At 44.8% G+C, this 14,868-nt stretch overlaps 1 protein-coding gene across 1 annotated transcript in view; it reads right to left on the bottom strand.

The window, feature by feature from the left end:
* Positions 1–316: 316 nt before the first annotated feature.
* The window catches only part of LOC118383767 (intermembrane lipid transfer protein VPS13C-like), a gene marked incomplete at its 3' end in the record, with an annotated part of 35,276 nt that continues 20,724 nt past the window's right edge, over positions 317–14,868 (bottom strand). Inside the window, exons 9-14 of the mRNA XM_052502511.1 lie at positions 9,520–9,676; positions 9,302–9,426; positions 7,952–8,121; positions 6,974–7,263; positions 611–885; positions 317–409 (exon numbers count right to left, since the gene is read on the bottom strand). Of these exons, the coding sequence (XP_052358471.1) occupies positions 317–409; positions 611–885; positions 6,974–7,263; positions 7,952–8,121; positions 9,302–9,426; positions 9,520–9,676 (1,110 nt within the window). The remainder of the gene's footprint in view (positions 410–610; positions 886–6,973; positions 7,264–7,951; positions 8,122–9,301; positions 9,427–9,519; positions 9,677–14,868) is intronic.

Raw genomic sequence — 14,868 nt, 5'->3', positions numbered from 1 at the left:
ATGCAGCCTCAGTTAGCCTAGCTAAGCTAACGTTAACTTCTCGTCCTTTGGTTGTTAGCCTAGCTAGCTAACTCTCGTCCTGGTTTGATGCAGTCCAAGCCAAGTATTACGTAATCATATTTGATAATAAATAACCTAGCTACGGCAGATATTAGTCTATTATACATAAATGTTTATTATTTATGCAAATGAAGTCCGGGTGGGAAAGCCCCAGGTCCATTTGGACCCGTGAAGACCTCCTACTCAGAGCACATTGGTACACTCTGCCATAACATTTTTAACCAAACTAACTTGGCAAAGAAGGGATGCAACCTACTTTGATAATGACTTCCTCCACAGTCACACAGCCGGAAACGGGTTGGTTGGGGTGGGTTTTGGTTTCCAGGAAGACAGAACACGGACGTAGCACCTGAAGACCAATGAGAAAGAAGCATTTAGGGAGTTGGATTCAATTCAAATATCCTTTCAAGGAAAACGTATTAAAAAGGCAACAGGAAATAGCTTTGAATCATGCTTATATCCCAGCTGATGCTTTTCAGGAGTGACATTCGATGCAGTGTCGAGGGTCTTCAAAAAAAAAAAAGTCTATTAAAAGCTATTTTATGCTCACCGTAGTGACCACCTTGGTCTCATTGGTCCTGATGAAGGGACAGGCCAGAACTTTGAGCTCTCTGAGGTTGGCCGTCATGCTTTGTCTCCCAGGGGCCCCGGGGCCTCCCCCAGGGGGCCCTCCCCCAGGGGGCCCTCCCCCAGGCTCTAGCATCAGACTGAAGTCACATTGGAAGGAGGCAACCAGCGCCGGAGCGTCAGCTCTCATCAGGTTAGCCACAAACACCACCTCTGGGTCTAGTATGACCGCACGCAGCTTGGTCCTGGGACTGGAGCCTGGGGGAGAGAGGAGGAACATCACCCCACTACCAAACATATCCTAATATTGGGTATGGAGGGGAGAGAGAGGAGGAACATCACCCCACCACCAAACATATCCTAATATTGGGTAACCTTTATTTAACTAGGAGGTCGGTTAAGAACAGAATGATATTTGGTATGGAGGGTAGAGAGAGAGGAAAGGTATACCTTTATTTAACTAGAGGTATGAAAGAACCAAGAATATAGAAAAGTATGGAGGGTAGACAATGTAATACCATCATTTAACTAGGAGGTCAAAACACTGCAGCCATGATATTTGGTATCCATAGAAAACACTGTAGCCATTATTTAACAGGATCACTTAAGAACAGAATGATATTTGGTATCCACATAAAACACTGTAACCTTTATTTAACTAGGAGGTCACTTAAGAACAGAATGATATTTGTAGGAGGGTAGAATACCATCAGTCCACATTAAAACACTGTAGCCATCAAGAACAGAATATATTTGGTATGGATACCAACACACTGTAACCATTTAACTACCAGGTCACTTAATACCAAAACACTGTAGGAGGGTCACAATACCATCATTTAACTCAAAACACTGTTAAGAACAGAATGATATTTAGTATGGAGGGTAAAAGATGTAAATACCATCATTTAACTCAAAACACTGTAGCCATCAGAATGATATTTGGTATACCAACACAGATGTAACCTTCATTTAACATCAAAACACTGCAAGAATCAGAATGATATTTGGTATGGAGGGTAGAGAGAGATGTAGCCATTATTTAACTACCAGGTCACTCCATAAGAACAGAGCCATCACAATACCATCACTCCATACCAAAACACTGTAGCCATCACAATACCATCACTCCATACCAACAAACTGCAGCCATCACAATGCCATCACAATACCAAAACACTGTAGCCATCACTCCACATCAAAACACTGTAGCCATCACAATACCATCACTCCATACCAAAACACTGTAGCCATCACAATACCATCACTCCATACCAAAACACTGTAGCCATCACAATACCATCACTCCACATCAAAACACTGTAGCCATCACAATACCATCACTCCACATCAAAACACTGTAGCCATCACAATACCATCACTCCATACCAAAACACTGTAGCCATCACAATACCATCACTCCATACCAAAACACTGTAGCCATCACAATACCATCACTCCATACCAAAACACTGTAGCCATCACACATCAAAACACAGCCATCACTCAAAACCACACATCAAAACACTGTAGCCATCACAATACCATCACTCCACATCAAAACACTGTAGCCATCACAATACCATCACTCCATACCAAAACACTGTAGCCATCACAACACCATCACTCCACATCAACACACTGTAGCCATCACAACACCATCACTCCACATCAAAACACTGTAGCCATCACAATACCATCACTCCATACCAAAACACTGTAGCCATCACAATACCATCACTCCACATCAAAACACTGTAGCCATCACAATACCATCACTCCACACCAACACACTGTAGCCATCACAATACCATCACTCCATACCAAAACACTGTAGCCATCACAATACCATCACTCCACACCAAAACACTGTAGCCATCACAATACCATCACTCCACATCAAAACACTGTAGCCATCACTATACAATACCATCACTCCATACCAACACACTGTAACCATCACAATACCATCACTCCATACCAAAACACTGTAGCCATCACAATACCATCACTCCACATCAAAACACTGTAGCCATCACAATACCATCACTCCATACCAAAACACTGTAGCCATCACAATACCATCACTCCACACCAAAACACTGTAGCCATCACAATACCATCACTCCATACCAAAACACTGTAGCCATCACAATACCATCACTCCACATCAAAACACTGCAGCCATCACAATACCATCACTCCATACCAAAACACTGTAGCCATCACAATACCATCACTCCACACCAAAACACTGTAGCCATCACAATACCATACCATCACTCCACATCAAAACACTGTAGCCATCACAATACCATCACTCCATACCAAAACACTGTAGCCATCACTCCACATCAAAACACTGTAGCCATCACAATACCATCACTCCATACCAAAACACTGTAGCCATCACTCCACATCAAAACACTGTAGCCATCACAATACCATCACTCCATACCAAAACACTGTAGCCATCACAATACCATCAGTCCACACCAAAACACTGCAGCCATCACAATACCATCACTCCATACCAAAACACTGTAGCCATCACAATACCATCACTCCACATCAAAACACTGTAGCCATCACTATACAATACCATCACTCCACATCAAAACACTGTAGCCATCACAACACCATCACTCCATACCAAAACACTGTAGCCATCACAATACCATCACTCCACACCAACACACTGTAGCCATCACAATAACATCACTCCACATCAAAACACTGTAGCCATCACAATACCATCACTCCATACCAACACACTGTTGCCATCACAATACCATCACTCCACATCAAAACACTGTAGCCATCACAATACCATCACTCCAAATCAAAACACTGTAGCCATCACAATACCATCACTCCATACCAACACACGGTAGCCATCACAATACCATCACTCCACATCAAAACACTGTAGCCATCACAATACCATCACTCCACATCAAAACACTGTAGCCATCACAATACCATCACTCCACATCAAAACACTGTAGCCATCACAATACCATCACTCCACACCAAAACACTGTAGCCATCACAATACCATCACTCCACACCAAAACACTGTAGCCATCACAATACCATCACTCCATACCAAAACACTGTAGCCATCACAATACCATCACTCCACATCAAAACACTGTAGCCATCACAATACCATCACTCCACACCAAAACACTGTAGCCATCACAATACCATCACTCCATACCAAAACACTGTAGCCATCACAATACCATCACTCCACATCAAAACACTGTAGCCATCACAATACCATCACTCCATACCAACACACTGTAGCCATCACTCCACATCAAAACACTGCAGCCATCACAATGCCATCACAATACCATCACTCCACACCAACACACTGTAGCCATCACAAAGCCATCACAATACCATCAGTCCACACCAAAACACTGCAGCCATCACAATACCATCACTCCATACCAAAACACTGTAGCCATCACAATACCATCACTCCACATCAAAACACTGTAGCCATCACTATACAATACCATCACTCCACATCAAAACACTGTAGCCATCACAACACCATCACTCCATACAAAAACACTGGTAGCCATCACAATACCATCAAGAAGTCTCCACACCAACACACTGTAGCCATCACAATACCATCACCGCATCCACATCAAAACACTGTAGCCATCACAATACCATCACTCCATACCAACACACTGTTGCCATCACAATACCATCACTCCACATCAAAACACTGTAGCCATCACAATACCATCACTCCAAATCAAAACACTGTAGCCATCACAATACCATCACTCCATACCAACACACGGTAGCCATCACAATACCATCACTCCACATCAAAACACTGTAGCCATCACAATACCATCACAACCACATCAAAACACTGTAGCCATCACAATACCATCACCCACATCAAAACACTGTAGCCATCACAATACCATCACTCCATACCAAAACACTGTAGCCATCACTCCACATCAAAACACTGTAGCCATCAGAATACCATCACTCCATACCAAAACACTGTAGCCATCAGACTCCACATCAAAACACTGTAGCCATCACAATACCATCACTCCATACCAAAACACTGTAGCCATCACAATACCATCAGTCCACACCAAAACACTGCAGCCATCACAATACCATCACTCCATACCAAAACACTGTAGCCATCACAATACCATCACTCCACATCAAAACACTGTAGCCATCACTATACAATACCATCACTCCACATCAAAACACTGTAGCCATCACAACACCATCACTCCACACCAACACACTGTAGCCATCACAATACCATCATTCCACATCAAAACACTGTAGCCATCACAATACCATCACTCCATACCAACACACTGTTGCCATCACAATACCATCACTCCACATCAAAACACTGGTAGCCATCACAATACCATCACTGGTACAAATCAAAACACTGTAGCCATCACAATACCATCACTCCATACCAACACACTGTAGCCATCACAATACCATCACTCCACATCAAAACACTGTAGCCATCACAATACCAGACTGGTACCACATCAAAACACTGTAGCCATCACAATACCATCACTCCACATCAAAACACTGTAGCCATCACAATACCATCACTCCACACCAAAACACTGTAGCCATCACAATACCATCACTCCACACCAAAACACTGTAGCCATCACGACCATCCCTCCACATCAAAACACTGTAGCCATCACAATACCATCACTCCACATCAAAACACTGTAGCCATCACAATACCATCACTCCACACCAAAACACTGCAGCCATCACAATACCATCACTCCACATCAAAACACTGTAGCCATCACAATACCACCACTCCACACCAAAACACTGTAGCCATCACAATACCATACCATCACTCCACTCCAAAACACTGCAGCCATCACAATAGAATACCATCACTCTACACCAAAACACTGTAGCCATCACTATACACCACACCAAAACACTGTAACCATCACAATACAATACCATCACTCCACACCAAAACACTGTAGCCATCACTATACACGACACCAAAACACTGTAACCATCACTATACAATACCATCACTCCACACCAAAACACTGTAACCATCACAATACAATACCATCACTCCACACCAAAACACTGTAGCCATCACTATACAATACCATCACTCCACACCAAAACACTGTAGCCATCAGAATACAACACCATCACTGGTCACACCAAAACACTGTAACCATCACAATACAATACCATGTGAGCCACACCAAAACACTGTAGCCATCACAATACCACAACATCACTCCACACCAAAACACTGTAGCCATCACAATACCATCACTCCACACCAAAACACTGTAGCCATCGCAATACCATCACTCCACACCAAAACACTGTAGCCATCACTCCACACCAAAACACTGTAGCCATCACAATACCATCACTCCACACCAAAACACTGTAGCCATCAGCTCCACACCAAAACACTGTAGCCATCACAATACCATCACTCCACACCAAAACACTGTAGCCATCACTCCACACCAAAACACTGTAGCCATCACAATACCATCACTCCACACCAAAACACTGTAGCCATCACTCCACACCAAAACACTGTAACCATCACAATACAATACCATCACTCCACACCAAAACACTGTAGCCATCACAATACCACACCATCACTCCACACCAAAACACTGTAGCCATCACAATACCATCACTCCACACCAAAACACTGTAGCCATCACAATACCATCATCCACACCAAAACACTGTAGCCATCATCTGCACACCAAAACACTGTAGCCATCAAAGAGCTCCACACCAAAACACTGTAGCCATCACTCCACACCAAAACACTGTAGCCATCAGGGAGTCCACACCAAAACACTGTAGCCATCACCATTCCATCACTCCACACCAAAACACTGTAGCCATCACTCCACACCAAAACACTGTAGCCATCACATCCACACCAAAACACTGGGAGCCATCACAATACCATCAGAATCCACACCAAAACACTGTAGCCATCACAACACCATACCATCAAGAGGACACCAAAACACTGTAGCCATCACAATACCATCAAGTCCACACCAAAACACTGTAACCATCACAACACCATCACTCCACACCAAAACACTGTAACCATCACAATACCATCACTCCACACCAACACACTGTAGCCATCACAATACCATCACAATACCATAACTCCACACCAAAAGGAAATCCTATGAGCATTGAACGGCTGTATAGTTTTCTGGTTGTCATTTATCCCCCCCCCCCCTCTCTCTGATCTTTCTCTCTCTCCCCTTACCTGTTCTGGGGTCAGTGTTGGCTCTATCCCGAAGCTGGGGTAGCTGGGAGGTCTTGGCCAGGCCTGGCAGGGCTAGCTTGGTGTTAGTGGGCACGTCCTGGGCAGAGCTCTGGGGCAGGGCCTGGATGAAGAAGTCTGCCACTGCCATGAGAAACTCGGCGCTGGCGCACAGATGGAGCTTCTGTACCACCGCCACCACCTGGCGCTCGCCGGCCTCTGCGTGTACGCCACGTCTATCATGGCTTGCAGAGGAGAGAACTCGACAGCCTAGTTGACGCTTACCCAGCATCCTGAGGGGTTTGGGCAAACGTGAGGTTACATATCACAATCAATCAATACAACAATCGATACATTGAGACCGACCAGACTGGTACTACACAGAACACAACCCAGTAGTATTGAGATCGACTGGTACTACACAGAACACAACCCAGTAGTATTGAGACTGACCCGACTGGTACTACACAGAACACAACCCAGTAGTATTGAGACCGACTGGTACTGTACAGAACACAACCCAGTAGTATTGAGACTGACCCGACTGGTACTACACAGAACACAACCCAGTAGTATTGAGACTGACCCGACTGGTACAGAACACAACCCAGTAGTATTGAGACCGACCAGACTGGTACAGAACACAACCCAGTAGTATTGAGACTGACCCGACTGGTACAGAACACAACCCAGTAGTATTGAGACCGACTGGTACTATACAGAACACAACCCAGTAGTATTGAGACCGACTGGTACTGTACAGAACACAACCCAGTAGTATTGAGACCGACTGGTACTGTCAGAACACAACCCAGTAGTATTGAGACCGACTGGTACTGTCAGAACACAACCCAGTAGTATTGCACAGACCGACTGGTACTGTCCAGAACACAACCCAGCAGTATAATTCAGTAGTTTAACCTGAGGTAGCCTCCACCCCAGCCGTAACTCTCCCAACGACAACATGGTGTCACGTCTCACCGTGAGGTAACTCTCTGTACGCCTGTCCTCATGTCGTCCAGGGTGCAGGCTGTGAGGATGGTAGAGACCTCCATGGACCCGTTATTAAACATCTTCCCTGAAGCCTTCATCAGGTGAAAGGTCAACTCCCCCAGACACAGCCTCTCCTGGTGTTGAGACACAGCCGTTACCTTGGAAATGGGGAAACAAAGACATTCAATCTGTCCATTAACCAATCAGCAGACCCCTGGGGAACTACCTAGAGTCATTACAATCTGTCCATTAACCAATCAGCAGACCCCTGGGGGAACTACATAGAGTCATTACAATCTGTCCATTAACCAATCAGCAGACCCTACCTAGAGTCATTACAATCTGTCCATTAACCAATCAGCAGACCCCTGGGGGAACACAACCCAGTAGTATTGAGACTACCTAGAGTCATTACAATCTGTCCATTAACCAATCAGCAGACCACTACCTAGAGTCATTACAATCTGTCCATTAACCAATCAGCAGACCACTACCTAGAGTCATTACAATCTGTCCATTAACCAATCAGCAGACCCCTACCTCAGAGTCATTACAATCTGTCCATTAACCAATCAGCAGACCCCTACCAGAGTCATTACAATCTGTCCATTAACCAATCAGCAGACCCCTACCGAGAGTCATTACAATCTGTCCATTAACCAATCAGCAGACCCCTACCGAGAGTCATTACAATCTGTCCATTAACCAATCAGCAGACCCCTACCGAGAGTCATTACAATCTGTCCATTAACCAATCAGCAGACCCCTACCTAGAGTCATTACAAGGTCATTACCACAGAGTCATTTTGGACAGTAATGACTGGTGTTTGGTAGATGTTCAAACTCTTCACCCTAATCATGGCTTTATGTAATTATCCAGGGCTTGGAGAGCAGAGAGGACATTAAGAGTAAATGACTGTCATTAACTGACGCCAAGCGCTGTACAGGCCCAATTCCCCCCCGTTCCTCCAGAGAATACATTACAACTGAGACCGGGCTACATCACCTATAGATACGTACCTGTTTAGGAGCATTAGAACTGAGACTGGGCTACATCACCTATAGATACGTACCTGTTTTAGGTCATTGGAACTGAGACTGGGCTACATCACCTATAGATACGTACCTGTTTAGGAGCATTAGAACTGAGACTGGGCTACATCACCTATAGATACGTACCTGTTTTAGGTCATTGGAACTGAGACTGGGCTACATCACCTATAGATACGTACCTGTTTAGGGTCATTAGAACTGAGACCGGGCTACATCACCTATAGATACGTACCTGTTTTAGGTCATTGGAACTGAGACTGGGCTACATCACCTATAGGTACGTACCTGTTTTGGGTCATTGCTGTACAGGACCAGTCCCAGGGACTCTATGTTGAAGATAAACGTCATGGTTTCCAGGGGTTCCTCTTCTTCCTGTCGTTCTGGAAGTTCAACCGTGTTCTCTACACCGTCTGAAGGAACGACGACAGAACAGAAACGTGCTCAGAAGAATTAACGCGCTCGGGACTCACGTCGATAACATTACTACACACATGACCTCTGACCTTTGGCGTAGTCTGTTTTGAGCATCGGCGTGGTCTTGTGCGTCAGGGCTGTCGCGTCGGGGCTGGTGTGTTGGTCTGGCGGCAGACCGCTGGCTTCTCCAATGTTCTCCATCAGGATCCTCAACAGAACTGTTAGGTCGTCCTGACTCAGGGCAACCTGGGGAGAACAGACGACAGAGAGGATATGTAGCTGGAGCTAATGCTAATGGAGGCTAATGCTAATGTCACTAATACTAGTTCACCTGAAGAGACACAAGCACAGAGAGGATGTAGCTGTAGCTAATGGTTGCTAATGCTAGTTAACCTGAAGAGACAAGATCAGAGAGGATGTAGCTGTAGCTAATGCTAATGGTTGCTAACGTCACTAATACTTGTTAACCATACTTGTTATTAACTTGAAGAAACACAAGCACAGAGAGGATGTAGCTGTAGCTAAAGGTTGCTAATATCACTAATACTAGTTAACCTGAAGAGACACAAGCACAGAGAGGATGTAGCTGTAGCTAATGCTAATGGCCGCTAATGCTAATGTTACTAATACTAGTTAACCTGAAGAGAAACAAGAAATGAGAGGACATAGCTGTAGCTAATGCTAATGCTAATGCAGCTGATAAGTAGAGCCCGAATTAACTTGAGGACAGACAGGAGACATAGGATGGAGCTGTAGCTAATGCTAACGCTAATGATAACTAGAGGAGCCTCAAAACAACTCGAGGACAGACAGGAGACGTATAGGATGGAGCTGTAGCTAATGCTAACGCTAATGTTGCTAAAGCCAATAATTCTGTAGCTATTTCCGCGTTCACATCATGTCGGCGTGATCGGAGGAACATCCTGCTAATTCGGAGGAGCGTTAACTCGCTCGGAGATCGGAAGGAAGGCAAGAACCATTCTCACCATTGACGGACGAAACCATTCTCCCCATTGACGGACGAAACCATTCTCCCCATTGACGGACGAAACCATTCTCCCCATTGACGGACGAAACCATTCTCCCCATTGACGGACGAAACCATTCTCACCATTGACGGACGAAACCATTCTCACCATTGACGGACGAAACCATTCTCACCATTGACGGACGAAATCATTCTCACCATTGACGGACGAAATCATTCTCACCATTGACGGACGAAATCATTCTCCCCATTGACGGACGAAACCATTCTCCCCATTGACGGACGAAACCATTCTCACCATTGACGGACGAAACCATTCTCACCATTGACGGACGAAACCATTCTCCCCATTGACGGACGAAACCATTCTCCCCATTGACGGACGAAACCATTCTCCCCATTGACGGACGAAACCATTCTCCCCATTGACGGACGAAACCATTCTCACCATTGACGGACGAAATCATTCTCCCCATTGACGGACGAAATCATTCTCCCCATTGACGGACGAAATCATTCTCCCCATTGACGGACGAAATCATTCTCACCATTGACGGACGAAATCATTCTCCCCATTGACGGACGAAACCATTCTCCCCATTGACGGACGAAACCATTCTCACCATTGACGGACGAAACCATTCTCACCATTGACGGACGAAACCATTCTCCCCATTGACGGACGAAACCATTCTCCCCATTGACGGACGAAATCATTCTCACCATTGACGGACGAAACCATTCTCACCATTGACGGACGAAACCATTCTCCCCATTGACGGACGAAACCATTCTCACCATTGACGGACGAAACCATTCTCCCCATTGACGGACGAAACCATTCTCCCCATTGACGGACGAAACCATTCTCCCCATTGACGGACGAAACCATTCTCCCCATTGACGGACGAAACCATTCTCCCCATTGACGGACGAAACCATTCTCCCCATTGACGGACGAAACCATTCTCCCCATTGACGGACGGAACCATTCTCCCCATTGACGGACGAAACCATTCTCCCCATTGACGGACGAAACCATTCTCACCATTGACGGACGAAACCATTCTCCCCATTGACGGACGAAACCATTCTCCCCATTGACGGACAAAATCATTCTCCCCATTGACGGACGGAACCATTCTCACCATTGACGGACGAAATCATTCTCCCCATTGACGGACGGAACCATTCTCACCATTGACGGACGAAATCATTCTCACCATTGACGGACGGAACCATTCTCACCATTGACGGACGGAACCATTCTCCCCATTGACGGACGAAACCATTCTCCCCATTGACGGACGAAACCATTCTCCCCATTGACGGACGAAACCATTCTCCCCATTGACGGACGGAACCATTCTCCCCATTGACGGACGAAACCATTCTCCCCATTGACGGACGAAACCATTCTCACCATTGACGGACGAAATCATTCTCCCCATTGACGGACGAAATCGCGGCAATGTTTGTTGAAAACGGCACAAGGAAATACAAAGTTCATTCACTGTTTAACGGATTTTGAAAAGCGAGGTGAGCGAGCAGATAAAATAAAAATTATATTTAAAAAAAAATATACACAATTTGGAACCCCTTGTAAAAATACTAAACAATCTTTTTTTTTTACAACACCTAGTGACATCAGCACGACATTTTAGTCATTTGGTATAATGGTTTTGGAATGACAGTCCTAGGAACCACAGTTTGAGTCCTGATCAGGGTACCCGCCTAATTAACTACATTGGTGGATGGAGAGCACAGTTTTAGACACAGTTCAGCTAATTCTTTTTTAAATAATTGATGTGATAGCTGAAATATATATATAGCAGCCCACTTTAATCAGACCCATTCTGACTATAACCTACAACATCCGAAGCACAGGAAACAGGTCCTTCCAGGCACTGTCATCTCCCGTCTGGATTACTGCATATTTATGGGCTCCTTATGCCATTAAACCCCTGAACTCAGAACATCTGGTGTTCAACCTTCCAAGTTCTCTCATAAATCCTCCACTAACTGGCTAAAGCTCAATCTGCTAAAGACCATGGTTTGCCACATGTGAGGGGACGGCACCTCAACCTCCAGGCTCTGATCAGGCCCTACACCCAAACAAGGGCACTCTTTCCACCTTGGCCTGCTCGCCTCCCTACCACTGAAAGTAAGTTCCCGCAAGCCCAGTCAAATAATTGTTTTGATTCCCCCAATGGTGGAACAAACTCCCTCACAGCCAGGACAGCGGAGTCAATCACCACCTTCCGGAGACACCTGAAACCCCACCTCTTTAAGGAATACCTAGGATAGGATAAAGTAATCCTTCTCACCCCCCTTAAAAGATTTAGATGCACTATTGTAAAGTGGCTGTTCCACTGTTCATTTTAATCAAATTAATAATTTTAAAAAACAAATTTATTATTTTTTATATATATTTTTTATGTGAAGCAGGGTATTAGTTAAACTATAAATCAACTTTGTTAGGTCTAATGTGAATGTTGCTATAGGTTAAGCTAATGCTGCTATATTTCACCTTTATTTAACCAGGTAGGCTAGTTGAGAACAAGTTCTCATTTGCAACTGCGACCTGGCCAAGATAAAGCATAGCAGTGTGAACAGACAACACAGAGTTACACATGGAGTAAACAATTAACAAGTCAATAACACAGTAGGAAAAAAAGGGGAGTCTATATACAATGTGTGCAAAAGGCATGAGGAGGTAGGCGAATAATTACAATTTTGCAGATTAACACTGGAGTGATAAATGATCAGATGATCATGTACAGGTAGAGAGATATTGGTGTGCAAAAGAGCAGAAAAGTAAATAAATAAAAACTGTGGGGATGAGGTAGGTGAAAATGGGTGGGCTATTTACCAATAGATTATGTACAGCTGCAGCGATCGGTTAGCTGCTCAGATAGCTGATGTTTGAAGTTGGTGAAGGTTAAGCTAATGTTGCCTTTGCTAATGTTTCCTTTGCTAATGCTAATGTTTCCTTTGCTAATGCTAATGTTGCCTTTGCTAATGCTAATGTTGCCTTTGCTAATGCTAATTCGCTGCCAATTTTACATTTGAGTCATTTAGCAGACACACTTATCCAGAGCGACTTACAGGAGCAATTAGGGTTAAGCGCCTTGCTCAAGAGCACATCGTCATATTTGAACCAGAGACCTTTCGGTTACTGACCCAATGCTCTTTCCAAGATGGCGTAGCAGTAAGTCGTCCTGTCATGTCGTGTCACTTGTATATATAGTTTTTTTCCCGTTTTTGCATATCTTTAAAAACATTTTGCTAAACCTAAGGTTCCAAATACTCTCCTGCAACCCGCCTCACCCAATGTAGCTACTTTTCCTAAAGTATTTATATTTACTTCGGAACCGGAACCCCTCAACTGAAGCTAGCCAGCGAACTACCAGCTATGCTAGCGGTCTTCAGCTAACCGGTCATCAGCTAATCTTTGGCTCGGAAAGCTCTCGCCAGTTCGAACAACACGACTCTAACCAGAGCATAACGGACCTATTTATTTTTTATCCCCGGATTCCCACCGCAAGTGGAACATTTTTCAGCTGGATCTTCACAACTAGCTATCTAGCTAAACCGCAACCCCGGATGATTACTCCTGGCTAAGCGTTTGCTCCAGCATACCAATTAGCTTGAAGCTAGGCGCGGCCAGAGCCCCTGTAGAATGTATGCCACATGACTGTAGCATACGTCTGCTGGGCATATATATTATTATTATTATTATACCCGGGCCCACGACCGGTCTGTCGATGTCACCGCATGAAGAGGAATAAACAGACTCACCCCATCGCAACGTCCCCCAAAGGCTAACTCTCTAGCCCTTGCTATATGCTTGCTTGCTAATTTGGCCTGCTAACTGCTACCTTGTTTAGCCCCGGCCTACTAACTATTAGCTTGTTAGCACAGGCCTGCTAACCGTCTGAATCGCCACGTCCCAAACACTCACTGGACCCATATTTACTTTCTATCACTTTTCGATTTTTAATTTGTTTATACCTTCCGGAAACCTGCCTCACCCAATGTGATACGGAATCGCCATTATTTTTTATTTTTAGAACACACTCAAGAACCTCCAGAAGCTAACCAGCTAACTAGCTACAAGCTATTTAGTCATTGTTAGTTTTTTTTTACCTGGATAACACTCGCCAGTCCAGCTCCCCTGCTTTCTATTCCGCAACAAAGCCTCCTTCACTCACGCCGCCAAGCTTACCCTAGTAAAACTGACTATCCTACCGATCCTCGACTTCGGCGATGTCATCTACAAAATTGCTTCCAACACTCTACTCAGCAAACTGGATGCAGTTTATCACAGTGCCATCCGTTTTGTCATTAAAGCACCTTATACCACCCACCACTGCGACTTGTATGCTCTAGTCGGCTGGCCCTCGCTACATATTCGTCGCCAGACCCACTGGCTCCAGGTCATCTACAA

The sequence above is a fragment of the Oncorhynchus keta genome, unplaced genomic scaffold (assembly GCF_023373465.1).
Source record: "Oncorhynchus keta strain PuntledgeMale-10-30-2019 unplaced genomic scaffold, Oket_V2 Un_contig_15706_pilon_pilon, whole genome shotgun sequence".
NCBI lineage: Eukaryota > Metazoa > Chordata > Actinopteri > Salmoniformes > Salmonidae > Oncorhynchus > Oncorhynchus keta.
This window is presented reverse-complemented; position numbering and strand designations above follow the sequence as displayed.